Raw genomic sequence first — 20529 nt, forward strand, 5'->3', positions numbered from 1 at the left:
TGGTGTCACCTACAACAAAACCTAACTGACTATGAACCATCATTAAAATGAAACGGAAATCAAACGCATCCAAACGTAACGCAAATATACCAAAGAAAACACTCTCTCGATATGTGTTCGTAATGCAGATATAATACAATTTCTATAGAATTTCTATCAAAGGTTTATTTGCAAATATAAATTGTTTTAAATATCATAACAAAACAAAAAAAAATATTAGATATTGTAACAATGTTGCTGTTTTGGGCTAAAAATATAAACAAAGCAAACAAGACAATATCCTATGCATTAAAATAATATACATGTATTTAATGGGAGCACCGAAGAAGGAATGATGGTAAATTCTTCAAAGACAGGACTATGTCGCTATTAGATATGGACATATAAGTGAAATTTCACTGATGATGAAAACTGATTTCTACTGATGCACGATATTTATCGTCAGATTTGCACCAAAGAACAGTGATGCAAACTCACGAATGGCAAAAAGCACACGAAATATATTCTAAAACCACAATTTCTAACAAGTCTTTAATAAACACGCATTTTGAAGCATCATAGTAAACATTCATTGTAGTATTATTAAGAGATGAACATCTTTTCGAAATCTTGCGAACATTTTTGGAATACATGTAAAATTATATTACTTCCGTTGCCAAAGTGGTATTTGTAAGAAAGTTGCCAACTACAGGGAAAATTTCTGTCAAATAAAGTTACTTTCATAAGCTCGTGGGCGCCCAAAACTATGCTCAATTCAAATAACAGATTCAAGGGCTATAGCGATAATTATCTGTTGATGACAACAACAGCTACGTAGTCCAGTGGATAAAGTGTTGGCTTACAAACTGTGTCACGTTTGCCAGTCGAGCCAACAAAAAAAAATCTACCAAAATTTGGAGAAAATTTTATCAAAAAACTACCAAACAAAAAAAAATTTTTAATCAAAATTCTATTTCTATAGAAAATGTTGTTAAAATTTTATTTCTATAGAAAATTTTGCCAAATTTTATTTCTATAAGAAAATTTTGTCAAAATTTTACTTCCTTAGAAAGTTTTGTCAAAATTTTATTTCTATAGAAAATTTTGTCAAAATTTTATTTCTGTAGAAAATTTTGTCAATTTTATTAAAATTTTATTTCTGTAGAAAATTTTGTCAAAAAAATTTTTTTCTATGGAAAATTTTATTAAAATTTTATTTCTGTAGAAAATTTTGTCAAAATTTTTTTTCTATGGAAAATTTTATTTCTGTTGAATATTTTGTCAAAATTTTATTTATATAGAAAAATTTTTCAATATTTTATTTCTATAGCAAATTTTATCAAAATTTTATTCCTATAAAAATTTTATCAAAATTTTATTTCTATGGAAAATTTTGTCAAAATTGTATTTCCATACAAAATGTTATTAAAATTTTATTTCTGTTGAAAATTTTGTCAAAATTTTATTTCTATAGAGAAAATTTTTCAAAATTTTATTTACATAGAAAATTTTGTGAAATTTTTTTTTCTACAGAGAAAATTTTGTCAAAATTTTATTTCTATAGAAGATTTTGTCAAAATTTTATTTCTATAGAAGATTTTGTCAAAGTTTTATTTAGAAAATTTTGTCAATTTTATTAAAATTTTATTTCTGTAGAAAATTTTGTCAAAAAAATTTTTTTTCTATGGAAAATTTTATTTCTGTAGAAAATTTTATCAAATTTTTTTTTTCTATGGAAAATTTTATTAAAATTTTATTTCTGTTGAAAATTTTGTCAAAAATTTTATTTCTATAGCAAATTTTATCAAAATTTTATTCCTATGAAGAATTTTATCAAAATTTTATTTCTATAGAAAATTTTGTCAAAATTGTATTTCCATACAAAATGTTATTAAAATTTTATTTCTGTTGAAAATTTTGTCAAAATTTTATTTATATAGAAAAATTTGTCAATATTTTATTTCTATAGCAAATTTTGTCAAAATTTTATTCCTATGAAGAATTTTATCAAAATTTTATTTCCATAGAAAATTATGTCAACATTTTATTTCTACTAAGAACATTTTGTCACAATTTTGTTTCTAAAGAGAAAATTTTGTCAAAATTGTATTTCTATAGAAAATTTTATCAATTTTATTAAAATTTTATTTCTGTAGAAAATTTTATCAAAATTTTATTCCTTAACTAAAAAATATTTACGTGATATTAAAGATTACGCAACCTTAACTTTAGGATGCGAAATTTACAAAATATGAAGGACAAATTTTTTGAAATAATGAAATTTTAATTAAAATAAAGTTTATAATCTTTGCTTCAAAAATTTGTTTCATTAAAATTAGGGCACAAATTTTGTAAATTTGCGTCCCTCCGTTAAAGTGCTATGTCTTTGCACTATGGCTAATTTTCCTTAAAGTAAAAAAAACACATTTTTGATTTAAAAAAATTATCCTTAAATTAACTGAACTATTGAATCTCTTTAGATTTAAGATGAAAACGCTTCAAATATAGGCTAAGACATATTTTGAGGATTTAGAGTCTTTGGTTTAAAGTTTTTCGGAATTAAGAAAACATTTTGTACTTTGAAGTATCCGTTATAATTTGGATTTTTAAACTGGCATTTGTTTGTACGTGAGTACCTTTATTAATAAGCCGCGAATAGAGAATGAAAATTTGATAAATGAGATCTGTATCCTAATTTTAATTTTATTGGTCCTAGATTTAAAGCCAGATAGGTCGCTAAAAAAATTTCTTTATTCTAAAGAAGCCGCACTATTGGCTCGGAATCAATACCAAAATCCTTAAGGGAAGGTGAAAATCTTCGGATACTTGGATTTTTTTGAGTGTATAAAGAATTTTATCGAAATTTTATTTTTAGCGAAAATTTTGTCCAAATTGTATTTCCATAGAAAATTTTATTAGAATTTTATTTCTGTAGAAAATTTTTTCAATATTTTATTTCTATAAAAATTTTGTCAAAATTTTATTTGTAAAAATTTTAAAAGATTAAAATTTTATAAAATTGAATAATTTCTTCTACATTGTTTGTATTACAGAAAAAGGTGCTAAGAACGAAATAAACCTCGTGGAAGTGAAAAGGATGTGAGAGAAGAAGCAATTAGCCAGAAAATTAAAAACAAAAAACTTGAAATAGTCTTTATGAAATTGTTTTTATATCCTGTAAAAAATCAAGTGCGTTTCTTCCACAAAAAAAAAAAACAAAACTTCCTTACAGCGAAAATCATAAGGGAAACGATATTTGTTTGTCGAAAATTTCGTTTGGGAGAAAAGAATTATATTTTTGCGTGTAGATGAGTTCTACTCAATTGTAATAAATTCATAATTTTCACTAAACAAGGGAAATTCTTTTTAATTGCGTTGACTATTTGTTTGTTGAAAAGGTGCAATCTTTATGCAAACAATGTTGTGAATTTATTTCATTTAGTAATTCTCGTATAAAACGTGAGAAAATATTCTGTTTAATAGCAAATATGTATAGACCAAACATTTTCATTGTGTTGATTTCTATTTTCGTTTTATTACACGGGTAAGTTGTTAAAAATGCAATAATTCGGTGACATCCACAAAGACCTAAGTCCACTAAAGTGAAGCGTTTATTTTTATTAGCACCATTGTAGGATGTTGATGGATGTATAATAAGGGTATGGAGACACAAGGCAAATAGTGTCAAACTTTTGTCCTAGAGCACTTTCGAAATATTTGAATATCGTTTTTAAAAAATACTATTGTAGTGATGTAACATATCAAATATGACCTAAAAAATTATTGCTGGTTTGACTGTGGCGTCAAATATTCTGTCAAATATTTGCCCAGTGTGACCGCACCGTAAGTTTGCCATTCTGTTTGTAACACATAGCAATATCGATTTTAAATTTTATATATACTTTTAATCAATGGGAAATTCTAAGAAGACCTAACGATGCCCGCCAGTCTGTCTTCTCTAATGACACTACAATCTTCAGCAATGAAGGCTATAATTTTGGCTAAACACAAATTCGAATATGGGCTATTTCGATCCATGTTTCGATATAACATCCATATAATCAGATCCCACGTGTTGACTTCTTGAGCATATAAACGCCTTCACTTCTAGCGGATTTTCACGATATTGGAAATTTTAGGTTCATAAGCGGATATGGAAAATATGGTAAAAGTCGGCCCATGTCTTGATATCTAATGGAAAATAAATCCCTATATGAATATTGCTTTCAGCGTCACCTACATGTGAAAACATGATTATGTACGAATAGAAAGCAAACGTTTGCGGTATAATCCTTCCATAGAGATTAGTATAAATTGACCAACCCGCACTCAAAAAAAGTTTATTTTGGCCTTCCCTTAAGGATTTTGGTATGGATTCCGAGCCAAAGATGAGGCTTCTTTAACATAAAGAATTTTTTTTAGCGACCCATCTGGCTTTAAATCTAAGACCAAACATTGGAATTAGGATACAGATCTCAATTATCAAATTTTCATCCTCTTTTCGCTGTTTATTAATAAAGATACTCACGTACAAACAAATGCCAGTTTAAAAATCCAAATTATAACGGATATTTCAAATTACAAAATGTTTTCTTAATTCCAAAAAACTTTAAACCAAAGACGCTAAATCCTCAAAATAAGTCTCAATATTTCAGTTAATTTAAGGACAATTTCTTGAAATCAAAAATGTGTTTCTTTGCTTTAAGGAATATTAGCCTTAGTTCAAAGACATGCGACTTTAACGGAGGGACGCAAATTTACAAAATTTGTGTCCTACATTTAATGAAAAACAAGTAAGGAAAGTCTAAAGTCGGGCGGGGCCGACTATATTATACCCTGCACCACTTTGTAGATCTAAATTTTCGATACCATATCACATCCGTCAAATGTGTTGGAGGCTATATATAAAGGTTTGTCCCAAATACATACATTTAAATATCACTCGATCTGGACAGAATTTGATAGACTTCTACAAAATCTATAGACTCAAAATTTAAGTCGGCTAATGCACTAGGGTGGAACACAATGTTAGTAAAAATATGGGAAACATTTAAATCTGAAGCAATTTTAAGGAAACTTCGCAAAAGTTTATTTATGATTTATCGCTCGATATATATGTATTAGAAGTTTAGGAAAATTAGAGTAATTTTTACAACTTTTCACTAAGCAGTGGCGATTTAACAAGGAAAATGTTGGTATTTTGATAATTTTTGTCGAAATCAGAAAAACATATATATGGGAGCTATATCTAAATCTGAACCGATGTCAACCAAATTTGGCACGCATAGCTACAATGCTAATTCTACTCCCTGTGCAAAATTTCAACTAAATCGGAGTTAAAAATTGGCCTCTGTGGTCATATGAGTGTAAATCGGGCGAAAGCTATAAATGGGAGCTATATATAAATCTGAACCGATTTCAATCAAATTTGGCACGCAAAGCCACAGTGCTAAATCTACTCCCTGTGCAAAATTACAACCAAATTGGGCCAAAACTCTGGCTATTAGAACCATATTAGTCCATATCGGGCGAAAGATTTATATGGGAGCTATATCTAAATCTGAACCGATTTCAATCAAATTTTGCACACTTAACTGCACTACTAATTGTACTCCTAGTGCAAAATTTCAACAAATTGGGCCAAAACTCTGGCTTCTAGGACCATATTAGTGCATATCGGGCGAAAGATATATATGGGAGCTATATTTAAATCTGAACCGATTTCTTCCGAAATCAATAGGGTTCTATTCTGACCCAAGTTAGGAACATGTGCCAAATTTGAAGGCGATTGGACTTAAATTGCGACCTAGACTTTGATCACAAAAATGTGTTCACAGACAGACGGACGGACGGACGGACGGACGGACAGACGGACATGGTTATATCGACTCAGGGACCCACCCTGAGCATTATTGCCAAAGACACCATGTGTCTATCTCGTCTCCTTCTGGGTGTTACAAACATATGCACTAACTTATAATACCCTGTTCCACAGTGTGTGGTTTATACCCTGCATAAACATTTTGAAGTAAAGATTATAAATTTTATTTTAATTAAAATTTCATTATTTTAAAGAAATTGTTCCTTAATATTTTGTATATTTCGCATCCTTAAATTTAGGTTGCGTAATCTTTAATATCACGCAAATATTTTTTTTAGTGCGCGAAAGATAGAATTTTAACCAATGGCACTCTGCAATATATAGCTTTGGATTGGTACCGTTTGCCAAAAATCTTCCAAATGGGAGTAATGCAGCACATATAGGAAACAGAGAGAAATTTGGCCCTATGGAAAAAGATGATCAATCTATGAATCAATTTATGAAATTCGGTCTGGTTGAACTACAAATACTTGTTTTCTTTTATCTTTTGACAATGAAGAACTTCTTTCTCAGAGAAAGGCAATAACATTTGCATTGTAACCATAATGGAGAAAATTCAGTATTCAATGTCTAACAATTGTTGTCCCATAAAAGAATTGGGAAATGTTTACAATATGGCATAGACTTTTACACAAACAAACGTAGATGCACATTCTATCCTTCATTTTTGAAAATGCATTATGGCAGGACAAGAGAAAATTCAATAAAGAAACATGGGCAAAATGTAATGTACCACAAACAAAAAAAAAAACTGGGAACATTCAAATGCCATTTTAAGTGAACAATATTGCAAAGAGTAGAGGCTTTTAAGTTTTATTTGTCCATAAACAATCAAATAAATGAACTGTAAAAACCAAAAAGAAAATATAGTAATGATAGTACTAAGAATGGGGTGAAAAGTTGATTGTTGCAGGATATAAGAGAATCTTGATTTGCTTACTGCCGAAGAAGGAAAATTGGCAACTGATGGCACAAAAAGTTGGGCATATATGTTTTCCATTGAAATATTTTCTCATTTCAGAAAACGTAAATAATCATAACGCAGATAAAGAAAAAAGTTTTTAGATTACTTAATGTCACAATAAACTTAGTATACTCTAAAAAAAAATCTTTGCTAACATATAATGTCCAATAAGTTTTGCTTCAACCAAAAAATAGTCGATTTCACATTGAGGAAGCCAAAAATTCCCGGATTGAGTCATTTTTCGTTGCGGTACCTGTCTGTTGCCACCCTACGGGAAATTGGTGCAAATTGACTGACGGACATATCACAGAACTGGTACCGGTGCTCCAGGTTGGCGCAATTTTTAAATAGTTATAATTTATTGATTTATATACTAGCTTGAAATTAAAATCTGATTGGATATACACATTTAGTGAAATACGATTATCAAAATAACCTATTGCTCAACATATTACGAAAGTTTTTCACTTCTGATGCGATTCATGTCAAAAAGGAAACAGATTCCCAATAGTTTATCCAAGACTGGTTCATGAGTACCTGTCTCTGGGGTACTCCTACTTAATTGACCCACGACGTGTCCTATGGAATGAGTCCAAGACGTGTCCTAAAGTGTAAATTTACCCCGTCAATGACAAACCCATGTTAAAGTGACGGGTCTCTTACATACGTTTTGGCCAGAACTGGGACTGGTCCATACACACAAAAAAAAATTTTTCTGATTCAATCACGAAATTAATTGATCCAATTATTTTTTTAATTGAAATGTCTTCAATCACGAAAATGATAGTATCAATCACAGTTTTAATTGGGCATAGAAAAAATTCTTGATTAAAAAATTAATTGATTTCATTGCCAAATTTCAATTAATTTTTTAATTGATTCAATTAAAAATTTAATTGATGTTGATTGCAAAACTCAATTAATTTATTAAATAAAAAGGTAACTATTTTCAATTACATTCTGAATTGGCTTAGAATTTTTATTTGGATTAACAATTGATTGTTTGAAAAAAAATTTTAACGAAAAATTTAAAAAAAATGTTCATCATCATCATAAACTGACTTAGTCTTCCGAATTTGATTAAAAGTTAATTGTATCAATTAACTTTTTAATTAAAAATTTTAAAATGTTCAATCATTGACTTAATTAACTTAATGTTTCTATCTTGATTAAAAAGTTAATTGTACCAATTAATTTATTAATTGAAAAAAATTTCAACTTCAATTAACTTTTTAATTGGAAATATTTTGGTGATATTTTCTTCTGTGTACACAACAGAGACTAGTCCTGTACCGGTCCTGTGGATGATCCATTTTCCGAAGGGCAGCTACAAAAAAAAACTCCGATTCAATCCCAGAAATAATTGATCCAATTAATTTTCTTAATTGAAATGTCTTCAATCACGAGAATAATAATGTCAATCACAGTTTTAGTTGGGCATAAAAAATGCTTGATTAATTGATTTCATTAGCAAATATCAATTAATTTTTTAATTGATTCAATTAAAAATTTAATTGATGTTGGTTGCAAAATTTAATTAATGTTTGATATGATTTCTTTTTTCTGAACTAACTTTGTGTTTTTAGTTTAACAATTGATTGTTTGAAATACATTTTTAATTAACAATTTTAATAAATGTCCATAACTTTTTATACCCTGCGCCACACTGCACAGAAAAAGTTAACACGAAAGTTTTTCCAATTAAAGTCTTAATTCAGTTTTAAAAATATTCAATTCAAAATTTAATTAATACAACAATTTGTTTAATTGAAACAAAAATCAATAGTAAAAATCAATAGTATCAATTAATTTTTTAATTGGATCAATTAATTTTTTAATTAACACTATATTAAACAAAAAACAAAGCCGATTAAATACGTATATAATTCAGTTCGACAAAATTTTCTATAGAAATAAAATGTTGACATAATTTTCTATAGAAATAAAATATTGACATAATTTTCTATAGAAATAAAATATTGACAAAATTTTCTATAGAAATAAAATGTTGACATAATTTTCTATAGAAATAAAATATTGACAAAATTTTCTATAGAAATAAAATTTTGACAAAATTTTCTATAGAAATAAAATTTTGACAAAATTACCTATAGAAATAAAATTTTGATAAAATTTTCTATAGAAATAATATTTTGACAAAATTATCTATAGAAATAAAATTTTGACAAAATTTTCTACAGAAATAAAATTTTGATCAAATTTTCTATAGAAATAAAATTTTCACAAAATTATCTATAGAAATGAAATTTTGATCAAATTTTCTATAGAAATAAAATTTTGATCAAATTTTCTATAGAAATAAAATTTTGATCAAATTTTCTATAGAAATAAAATTTTGATAAAATTTTCTATAGAAATAAAATTTTGATAAAATTTTCTATAGAAATAAAATTTTGATAAAATTTTCTATAGAAATAAAATTTTGATAAAATTTTCTATAGAAATAAAATTTTGACAACATTTTCTATAAAAATAAAATTTTGATAAAATTTTCTATAGAGATAAAATTTTGACAAATTTTTCTATAGAAATAATATTTTGACAAAATTTTCTACCAAACTAAAATGTTAACAAAATTTTCTACAGAAATAAAATTTTGACAAAACTTTCTATAGTAATAACATTTTGACAAAATTTTCTATAGAAATAAAATTTTGGTAGATTATTTTTGGCGATATGGACCAATTTTTGTGTGATTGGCAATTGGCTATATATAACTATAGACCGATATGGACCAATTTTTGCATGGTTATTATAGACCATATACTAACACCACGTACCAAATTTCATCTGGATCGGATGAATTTTGCTTCTCCAAAAGGCTCCGGAGGTAAAATCTGGGCATCGGTTTATATGGGGGCTATATATAATTATGGATCCGTATGGACCAATTTTTGCATGGTTGTTAGAGACCATATACTAACACCACGTACCAAATTTCAACCGGATCGGATGAATTTTGCTCCGCAAAGAGGCTCCGGAGTTCAAATCTGGGGATTGGTTTATATGGGGGCTATATATAATTATGGACCGATATGGACCAATTTTTGCATGGTTGTTATAGACCATATACTAACACCACATACTAAATTTCAATCGGATCAGATGAATTTTGCTCCTCCAAGAGGCTCCGCAAGCGAAATCTGGGGGTAGGTTTATATGGGGGCTATATGTAAACGTGGTCTGATATGGCCCATTTGCAATACCAACCGACCTACATCAATAACAACTACTTGTGTCAAGTTTCAAGTCGATAGCTTGTTTCGTTCGGAAGTTAGCGTGATTTCAACAGACGGACGGACGGACATGCTCAAATCTGATATGGTCTGATATGGCCCATTTGCAATACCAACCGACCTACATCAATAACAACTACTTGTGTCAAGTTTCAAGTCGATAGCTTGTTTCGTTCGGAAGTTAGCGTGATTTCAACAGACGGACGGACGGACATGCTCAAATCGAATTTCACCACGACCCAGAATATATATACTTTATGGGGTCTTAGAGCAATATTTCGATGTGTTACAAACGGAATGACAAAGTTAATATACCCCCCATCCTATGGTGGAGGGTATAAAAATTTGTGTTTGTGGAAAAGGGTAGTATAACTAAGTGCATATGTTTGCAACACCCAGAAGGAGACGGGTTAAACATAGGGTGTCTTTGGCAATATTGGTAAGGGCCGGCCCATGAGTCGATTTCCAAATTTGGTTGAAATCGGTTCAGATTCAGATATAGCTCCCATATATATCTTTCCCCCGATTTTCAATCATATGACCACAGAGGGCAAAGTTTTGAACAGGATGTAGAATTAAAATTATGGCTATGAATTTGGTTGAAATCGGTCGAGATTATTTTTTTTTCTTGTAGAATCACCACTGCTAAGTCGAAAAGTTGTACAAAGTGACTCCAATTTTTCTATAATTCTAATACATATCTATCGCCGATAAATCATAAATACACTTTTGCGAAGTTGTCTAAAAATTGCTTCCGATTTAAATGTTTTCCATATTTGGTTACTAACATTGTGTTCCACCTCAGGGCATTAGCCGACTTAAATTGAAAGTCTATGGAAACCTAACAAATTTTGTCCAGATTGAGTAAAATTTAAATATATGTATATAGGAACAAAAACCTTTATATATAGCACCCAACACATTTGACGCATTTGATATGGTATCGAAAATGTGGATCTACAAAGTGTTGCAGGGTCCCAGCAAAAAAAAAATGCCAAATTGGCGCAAAAGCCATGAATTTAACATGGGCTTGTCATAGGATGGATGTCCTCCATTTTAACAGCCGTTGAACTGAATTTGCATCACTTCTTAATATTTTTTTTTTTTTTTGAGTGTAGGTATCAGCATTTGTTTATAAACCCTGCCATGGAATGGGATGTCTGGGAAATATTAAATCGGGCAATGTTAAATCACCTATCAGTGGTGTAGTTTAGCTCACGGCAATAGAACTCAAATCGCGTTATTAGGCGTTGATAGTGAACAACAACTACAACTGAATGACTATCTTGAGAGCAGATAATGGTGATAACATCAGCGCAAACTACAATCTAAGACAAATAAATAACCACACGCTCACAAAAAATCGTTTCTCTAACATATACTTCCAAACATATTTTGCTTCAAGCATATACATTTTTGGGTATTGCCCAAACATTTATATGTTTGATCTCTTCCAATATATAATATGTTTGAAAGCATATTGGTCTAAACAATATATGTTTGGGTAGTCTAAGTTCCAAACATTTTGTATTTTTGCATCCAAATTCAATAATGTTGTCTTCCAAAAAACAATATGTTATTATGTGAACATATAATATGTTTGGAAGCATTTTGCACCCAAAAATATTATATGCTTAAAAAAAATTCTCCCAAACAATATTGTGCTCAAAATTTTATTTATTTTGTTTCTGCTCAATTGTATATTCCCCCACATCTTTCTCACTTCCACGAGATTTTTTAGTTCTTAGCACCTTTTTCTGTAATACAAACATTGTAGAAGAAATTATTCAATTGTATGATTTTTTTTATTTTAATTTTACCTTTTGCCGGACGGGGATTCGAACAGCGGACCACACAGTTTGTAAGGATCAAAGAAGTAGCTGATCAATTGCCCAAGGAAAAATAAAATGTTAATTTTGTAATAACAAGCAACAACCACCAACTTAATTCAATATCGCTCCCTGTTAAATAGCGCTCCAAGCTACTAAACACATATATGTTTATAGGCTATTTCTAAATTAATATATGTTTGCATCCAAGCATATTATATTTACAAACATTTTATGTCCCAAACATAATATGTTCTAACATATTAACATATATGTCCCAAACATATTATGCTAGTTTATGAACATTATATGCTTGCACTCAAAAATATTGTGTTTAAAAATTTGTGTTCCAAACATATAATGTTTATAGCCAAACATATGAAAAACAGTCTTTTTCATCCGTGCAGGGACAAAATAAAAATTCATAGACTAACGCTATAATAATAATAACGGCCACATGGAATTTCGAACTCAATTCTAATGGGCGAAGAATTTCAAGTAATGACGATTTTTTTTATTTCTAGCCCATACCACCCGCCTTCCTTAGAACTTCGATTAAATCTAATTTCTATGCCTTCTTTCAAACTCATCATAATGACAAAAGACTATTTTTCGTGTGTTTATGTGAGTTTTCTTTTATTTTTCATCATTTCGTGACCGTGATATCCACGGATTTCATATTGGGAGGGCTGAAATATTTGACGGGGGTTTGTTCTCCTTTGGGGGTATGTTTAGATTTTCTTTTGTTTTTCCATTAATTTTCATGACATCAATCGACCTCGAGGAAATGTCGACAACAAACAACAAGGAAAGAAAACAAACGAAGGTGCCCCTTAACAATGAAGAAGAAAAATCGTTTCGAAAATCTATTTTGCGTGAGTTGAAGTAATAAAACGAACGATACACAAAACAAAAAGTCCCTGCTACACTACAAAAGACAATAAACAAACAATGCGAAAGCTACTTATGAACGAATCTTTCATAAAATGGCAAACGCAAGCTCCAAAAAAAAAAAACACTCAACCTAAGTCCCAGGAAATTCTCAATATTCAATAGATGGGAATGAAAAATTATACAAGATTGCATAAAAGTATAGGAATTTTCGGAGTTTGGTAAATTTGTATGTGTCGCGATGTATGTACTCGTACTTGCTTGCATTGAGAATTACTAAGGATAATTGGATTGAGCTGTAGGCAATTGAGCTGTAGTCATAAAAACTTTGGTTTTCAGAGCATTCCAAAAATTCCATTTCGATGACTGTAAGACTCACGAACCTAAATGCAACCCAATACTCCATACACTTACAGAAATTAAGGACTCTGTCACGTACATTTTAAGACAAGCAATTTATACAACATTAAGGACAAATTTCTTTCATATAAATAAAATTTAATTTAAAAAAGGTTCATAATCGTTGCTTTAAATTTTTTTCTTTAGGATACAAATCTTTGCAATATGCTTGCCTTCGTTAAAGTTGTATGTGTTTGAAGTGAGAAAAACTTTTCCTTAGACTAACGAAAACCAATTTTTTAAATAAAGAAATAATAACAAGGAAATGTGATATGTTTGTTTTATTAAGGTTTGCTTTAATATTTATTTTTATAAAAATAAAACAAAATTCTTCGATAGAAATAAATTTTTGACAAAATTTTCTCTAAACATAAAATTTTGACAAAGTTTTCTATTGAAATAAAATTTTGACACCATTTTTTCTAAACATAAAATTTTGACAACATTTTTTTATAAAAATAAAATTTTAACAAAATTTTCTATAAAAATAAACTTTTGACAAAATTTTCTATAGAAATAAAATTTTGACAAAATTTTCTATAGAAATAAAATTTGACAAAATTTTCTATAGAAATAAACTTTTGACAAAATTTTCTACAGAAATAAAATTTTGACAAAATTTTCTATATAAATAAAATTTTAACAAAATTTTCTACAGAAATAAAATTTGACAAAATTTTCTATAGAAATAAAATTTTAACAAAATCTTCTAGAGGAAAAAACAAGCAATTTTCCATAGAAATAAAATTTTGCAAATTTTTTCATAGAAATAAAATGCAAAATTTTCTATAAAATAAAATTTTGACAACATTTTTTATAAAAATACAATTTTAACAAAATTTTCTATAGAAATAAACATTTGACAAAATTTTTTATAGAAATAAAATTTTGGCAAAATTTTCTATAGAAATAAAATTTGACGAGATTTTCTATAGAAATAAATTTTTGACAAAATTATCTATAGAAATAAAATTTTGACAAAAATTTATATAGAAATAAAATTTTCACAAAATTTTCTATAGAAATACAATTTTGACAACATTTTCTATAGAAATACAATTTTGAGAGAATTTTCCACAAAAACTAAAATTTTGACAAAATTTTCAATATAAATAAAATTTTGACAACATTTTTTATAAAAATAAAATTTTAACCAAATTTTCTAGAGAAATAAACTTTTGACACAATTTTCTATAGAAATAAAATTTTAACAAAATTTTCTAAAGAAATAAACTCTTGATAAAATTTGCTATAGAAATAAAATAGAATAAATAATAAAATTTTGACATAAATTTATATAGAAATAAAATTTTGACAAAATTTTCTATAGAAATAAAATTTTGACATAAATTTATATCGAAATACAATTTTGACAAAATTTTCTATAGAAATAAAATTTCAAAAACATTTTTTATAAAAATAAAATTTTAACAAAATTTTCTAGAGAAATAAACTTTTGACAAAATTTTTTATAGAAATAAAATGTTGACAAAATTTTCTATAGAAATAAAATGTTGACAAAATTTTCTATAGAAATAAAATTTCAACAAAATTTTTTATAAAAATAAAATTTTAACAAATTTTCCTAGAGAAATAAACTTTTGACAACATTTTCTAAGAAATAAAATTTTAACAAAATTTTCTATAGAAATACAATTTTGACAAATTTTTTATACAAATAAAATTTTGGCAAAATTTTCTATAAAATAAAATTTTGACAACATGGTTTCATAAAAATGAAACTTTAAACTTCTATAAGAATAAAATTTTGACATAAATTTATATAGAAATAAAATTTTGACAAAATTTTCTATAGAAATAAAATTTGACGAAATTTTCTATAGAAATAAACTTTTGACAAAATTTTCTATAGAAATATAATTTTAACAAAATTTTCTAAAGGAAAAACTTTTGACATTTTATTTCTATAGAAATAAAATTTTGAAATTTTCTATATAAATAAAATTTTGACAAAATTTTCTATAGAAATATAATTTTAACAAAATTTTCTAAAGGAAAAACTTTTGACATTTTATTTCTATAGAAATAAAATTTTGACAAATTTTTTCATAGAAATGAAATGCCAAATTTTTTTTTTTTTTAATTTTTGACAACATTTTTTTATAAAAATAAAATTTTAACAAAACTTTCTATTGAAATAAACTTTTGACAAAATTTTCTATAGAAATAAAATTTTGACATAAATTTATATAGAAATAAAATGTTGACAAAATTTTCTATAGAAATAAAATTTCAACAACATTTTTTATAATAATAAAATTTTAACAAAATTTTCTAGAGAAATAAACTTTTAACAAAATTTTCTATAGAAATAAAATTTTAACAAAATTTTCTATAGAAATAAAATTTTGACAAATTTTTTCATAGAAATAAAATGCAAAATTTTCTATAAAATAAAATTTTGATATTTTTTTATAAAAATAAAATTTTAACAAAAATTATACAAATAAACTTTTGACAAAATTTTCTATAGAAATAAAATTTTGACATAAATTTATATAGAAATAAAATGTTGTCAAAATTTTCTATAGAAATAAAATTTCAACATTTTTTATAAAAATAAAATTTAAGGAAATTTTCTATAGAAATAAACTTTTGACAAATTTTTTTATAGAAATAAAATTTGACAAAAATTTATATAGAAATAAAATTTTGACAAAATTTTCTATAGAAATAAAGTTTTGACAAAATTTTTATAGAAATAAAATTTTGACAAAATTTTCTATAGAAATAAAATTTTAACATTTTTTATAAAAATAAAGTTTTAACATTTTTTATAAAAATAAAATTTTAACAAAATTTTCTGTAGAAATAAAATTTTAACCTTTTTTATAAAAATAAAATTTTAACAAAATTTTCTATAGAAATAAAATTTTGAAATTGTTTTTTTATAGAAATAAAATATTGGCAAAATTTTCTATAAAATAAAATTTTGACAAAATTTTCTATAGAAAAAAAAATAGAATAAAGAATATACAATATAATAGAATTTCATTTGAATGGAAAAAAGTTTGATTTATAAAAAAATTATTCATTTTATTGATACATGCTCTATATATGATTATTGTTTTGTTGTCTTAATTTAAAACTAAAATATATTAGTTTTGATTTAATTATAATTTTTTTTGCTTTCTGATTTCTTTTAATATTTCCTAACAAATATCTAATTATGCACAAATACTTCCTAGTCCCATAATACTGTAAATCATCGTAAAAACTTGTTTCAAAAAACAGCAACTAATCGATTAGTTTTTTATATTCATTGAGGTTTAGAAATTTCAAAATTTTTTTTTTAATTTAATCATTTTTGTTAATTATTTTTTTATTTATTAATAATTTTTTTTTTACTCTATTTTGATCCCTTTGTGTAAGAGAAATGTATGTTCTCATTTAGAACTTACCATTTATGCCACTGATTAATGGATAATTGCCATCGCGACCGCCAATTAAATTCTTTAAACCTGTTTCGATCAGTGTTGGGGACGATCGCTCCCTGTCGCTCATTTTCTCATAAAATTTTTAAATTTAACAGCACCAGAGACAAATCACAAGAAAACAAAATTTTTGTTTTGCTTTATAAAAATTGTTTTGTTTTTATTATTTCTTTTTATTATTATAATTAATTATTATTGTAGTTGTTTTTTTGTTGATTTTTTTTCTCAAATATAACACAAATACGGTGTAAGTGATTGATGATCCACCAATATGTAGAAGAAGAAACACTAACGCGATATTTTATTATTTTGTGAGGGTGTGTATTATATATATTGTATTTTTTTTTTAGGATATTTTTTTCTCACTTTAGCAAGAGGGTGGAAGCGAAATTGATTTTTTGCGTGTAAAGCAAAATATATTATGTTACTTCTATTTTTTTCGTTTTAAATCATAAATATGATTTTATATAAATATTGCACTATTGTTGATTTTATAGAATTTGGATTTTTGTTTTTTTTTTTTGTTTTGTTTGTTATATTTATTATTAAAAATAAAAGTTCTTTTATATTTATTTTGTAAAATTTGCTAAAAATTAAAGGCCCCTTATATCATGTGTATTTGCTTTTTTGTTGTAATATTTTGTTTGTTTTTTAATTAATAAATTGCTTTTAATAGATTTGTTTTGGATAATTTTAGTAATGCTGCGCTTGTGGACTACTGCTGCGTTTTAGCTGTATTTTTTTTTTATTTATTTGGTGAAGGTAATTTGTGGTGAATTTTCAGCTACAACAAAATGCACAGCTTTTTGTTTTTGGTAATTTTCATCTATTTTGTTTTGTATATATCTATAATTAATTAACTATTAAACAATGTGTAATTTAACAATAACAATGACTATAAAAATAAACAATTTTAGGTTTTTTTGTAGCTTCTGATGTTTTATTTTATTTTATTTTGTTTAACAATTTTCATTTCTATGAGAAACTTTTAATAGAATTGTGGGATTTTTTTTGTTGTCTCTATTGCCAAATTTTTTCAATCTGTTGGGGTTAGATATTGGGATTTGGGTACTATATTTTTTTTTTTTTTGTTTTGCTGACCGATGAGTGAATTTAGATTAAATTTAGCAGGGTTTATTTCATTAGTGAGTGGTAATTTTCCTTTGGTTTTTGTTTTAATTTTTTTTTGTTAATTTTCTTCTAGCCTTAAATGCTTGGCATAAAATGTTCGGTATCCACAATGTCTTCGATTTTATTTTTTAAACGAAATGCTGTTTTATTTTTTTATTTGTTTTAATATTGGGAAAGGTAATTGCTTTTAATATTTTGCAGGAAAAAGGATGTATTGCTCACTGGTATGGGGTTTTAATGTTAACAAATAGGTTTCAGGCGGGGATTTGCAAAATAGTCAAGTTTTGGATAAACAAATATCAGGTGGTTTCAATGATTTTTTCTTAGCTAAGAATGGGTTTTGTTTTTTTTTTTTTTTTTTATTTTAAATTTAACAACCTTTGATTCGTATTTATATTTAATTGTTAAACACTTTCCAAGAATTTTCAATTTACCAAAGTTAGAACCTTAAATTTTCAAAACGAACACAATTTTAGTTTAACCCGAACAAAATTTTGCATTTGTTTAATGGTTTAGATTTTTTTTTAAATTAAAAATAATATATATATTTTTTTTCAGTTGTGTTTTTTACCGAGAGAGATAGAAAGATTTTTATTCAAATCAAATAAAGCGTTGGATAAAGGCAGTTAATTATTCTTGTGTTTCTGTTACTTTTAATAAATTTTTGTTAAAAATACAAACTTTTATCCATTAGGGAACTTTTGGTTGCAATTTTATTTCATTATTTGTGTGTGGGTTTGTGTTTTTTTTTTCGTTTAAGGCTATCCTTAAAGTTTCTTAATTTTCTTGAGTTTTGTTGTTATTTTTTTGTGTATATCTTTTCCGGGATCTTGTTCTTGCATTGAAAATTTTTAAACCAAATTCGGGCCTTGCGTGTATGTAACTAAAATTTTGCAGGCATTTGACTGTATTGAACCGTTTATGTGGGTGTTCGAATTTTTGGAGGATATATGTCGAAGAGTAAGTATTTACTTAAAATCCACATCTAATAGGATAGAGAGGCAGCCAGAGGAGTTACACACAATAGTCTTCTCTTTTGACAAAATGAAAAACAATCTCTTTTTTTTATAGAGATATAAGAGAGTGGTGATGGTTTACAAAGAGAAAGAGAGAAATCAAAAGCTGGTAATAGTGATGAAATCGATTCTTTTGCTTTCACACAACTGCTTGTATTTTTTGTTGAAAACAAAATTTAAAAATATATATTTTTTCTTTTGTTTCACAAAATTTCTTCTTTTACAATTTCATTGGTATTTTTGTTTGTTTGTTTTGTGTGTCATTTATTTATACATGTTTCTTGTAGTATAACAGTTATAAACAACATGTTAAACTCTCTGTGGAAGGCTCACACTTTGACATTTCACAAACAGCTGATTTACGATTTACCCTCAATTTAGATGGGCAACATTAGCAAATAATTTTATCTCCATATATACATACATATTCTTTATGTCAATATATATATCTATTCATATTTTATAATTTTTGTTTGCGATAAAATAGAATACCACCCGTTTATTTTTGTTTAATTAGGATTATTAATGAAACTTTGGTGGGGTATGGTAATGGCAATTGCTAGATGGCTGGTTATTGAATTGTAAAGAGCTATTGTAGTTTTGAGAATGGTTGGTTGTTTGGCTGGCTGGCTGGCTGACTGGTATCGCTCTGAAATACTCTTCGTATTGGCGTGTTTACTGCGAGGAGGAGGAGAGCATTTGAGTGTCTCCTCCTGTATATACGACTCGTGCTTTTTTGTTTTCTTTTTGATATTATGGGGCACACACAGGAATTATTCGAAATTTGTTGGTTTTGCAAAACTTCCACTTTCGTTGACGACGATGTTTGTTTTGGATACAATTTTTCTTTCACGAATACTCGCTTTTTTTCTCAATAAGAAAAAAATTTTTTGCAAACACTCACGAATGCACGCGGAAAATAAACCCGTTAAGAAAAAATTGATTTCCAAGAAGGATAAGAAATGTTCGAAACTATTTAGAATCGAAAAGTAGGTTTTCAAACGTTTTTAGGATTATTTTTATTTTTGTTGTCACTTGTTGTTGTTATTGTATCTCGTTATCCGTACACACTCGTATATTGTTGTTATTGGCGAATATTATGGTGAATTTCAATACACTGTGTGTTTGGATGGATGGGTTGGTTGATTCGATTGGTGTTATTGTATTATTATAAAGAATTTTTGTTGCTGTATTATTGGTATATTGTTGTCGTCGTTCGCGTACTAATTCCTATATAGCCCGTAAGCACCGTAAGTCATCAAACCAAACTAACGAGTGAAACGGGTACTAATGCCTTGTGCTGTCATATGGTCCCACCAGTGAGTGTATCTCACTTCACACAAGAAAGAAAGAAAAAAACACACCGAAAAAAATTCTCTCGCGCACACACATACGGGGAATGGATATCTCTATAACGTCGCCGCAGTAGTTAAACACACACACACACAACCATTAAATAATAACAACAATAATAAAAACACAAACATATGGTGAGCGCAAATGTATAACGTATTGGTATAATTACAACAACGTGCAAGGTGAAACTCATACTAATAGAGGGGAGATAGAGTGCTCACTGAGTATCAAACTATATTCTATCTCTCTCATCGAAGAATCTTAGCTGAAGTGTATGGAGAGAAACCGCATGGTTGAGATATACATATGTATCAATATAAAGAGCAGCAGTGGAACATCACACACAGAATATTGGCACAGTGGTATTGACA

General features: G+C 27.1%; 1 protein-coding gene across 4 annotated transcripts in view; it reads right to left on the reverse strand.

Annotated features, from left to right (window-relative positions):
• The window catches only part of Pdp1 (PAR bZIP family member Pdp1), a 350044-nt gene extending 329955 nt beyond the window's left edge, over nucleotides 1-20089 (reverse strand). For 2 of the 4 annotated variants that reach the window (XM_075303409.1, XM_075303406.1), the window contains exon 1: nucleotides 16623-20087. In XM_075303409.1, coding sequence (XP_075159524.1) covers nucleotides 16623-16725 — 103 coding nt within the window. In that variant the 5' untranslated portion in view covers nucleotides 16726-20087. Of the gene's footprint in view, nucleotides 1-16622 lie in introns of all 4 variants that reach the window. The other 2 variants (XM_075303408.1, XM_075303407.1) reach the window with 2 other exon arrangements.
• Nucleotides 20090-20529: the final 440 nt, after the last annotated feature.

The sequence above is a fragment of the Haematobia irritans genome, chromosome 4, assembly GCF_050003625.1.
Source record: "Haematobia irritans isolate KBUSLIRL chromosome 4, ASM5000362v1, whole genome shotgun sequence".
NCBI lineage: Eukaryota > Metazoa > Arthropoda > Insecta > Diptera > Muscidae > Haematobia > Haematobia irritans.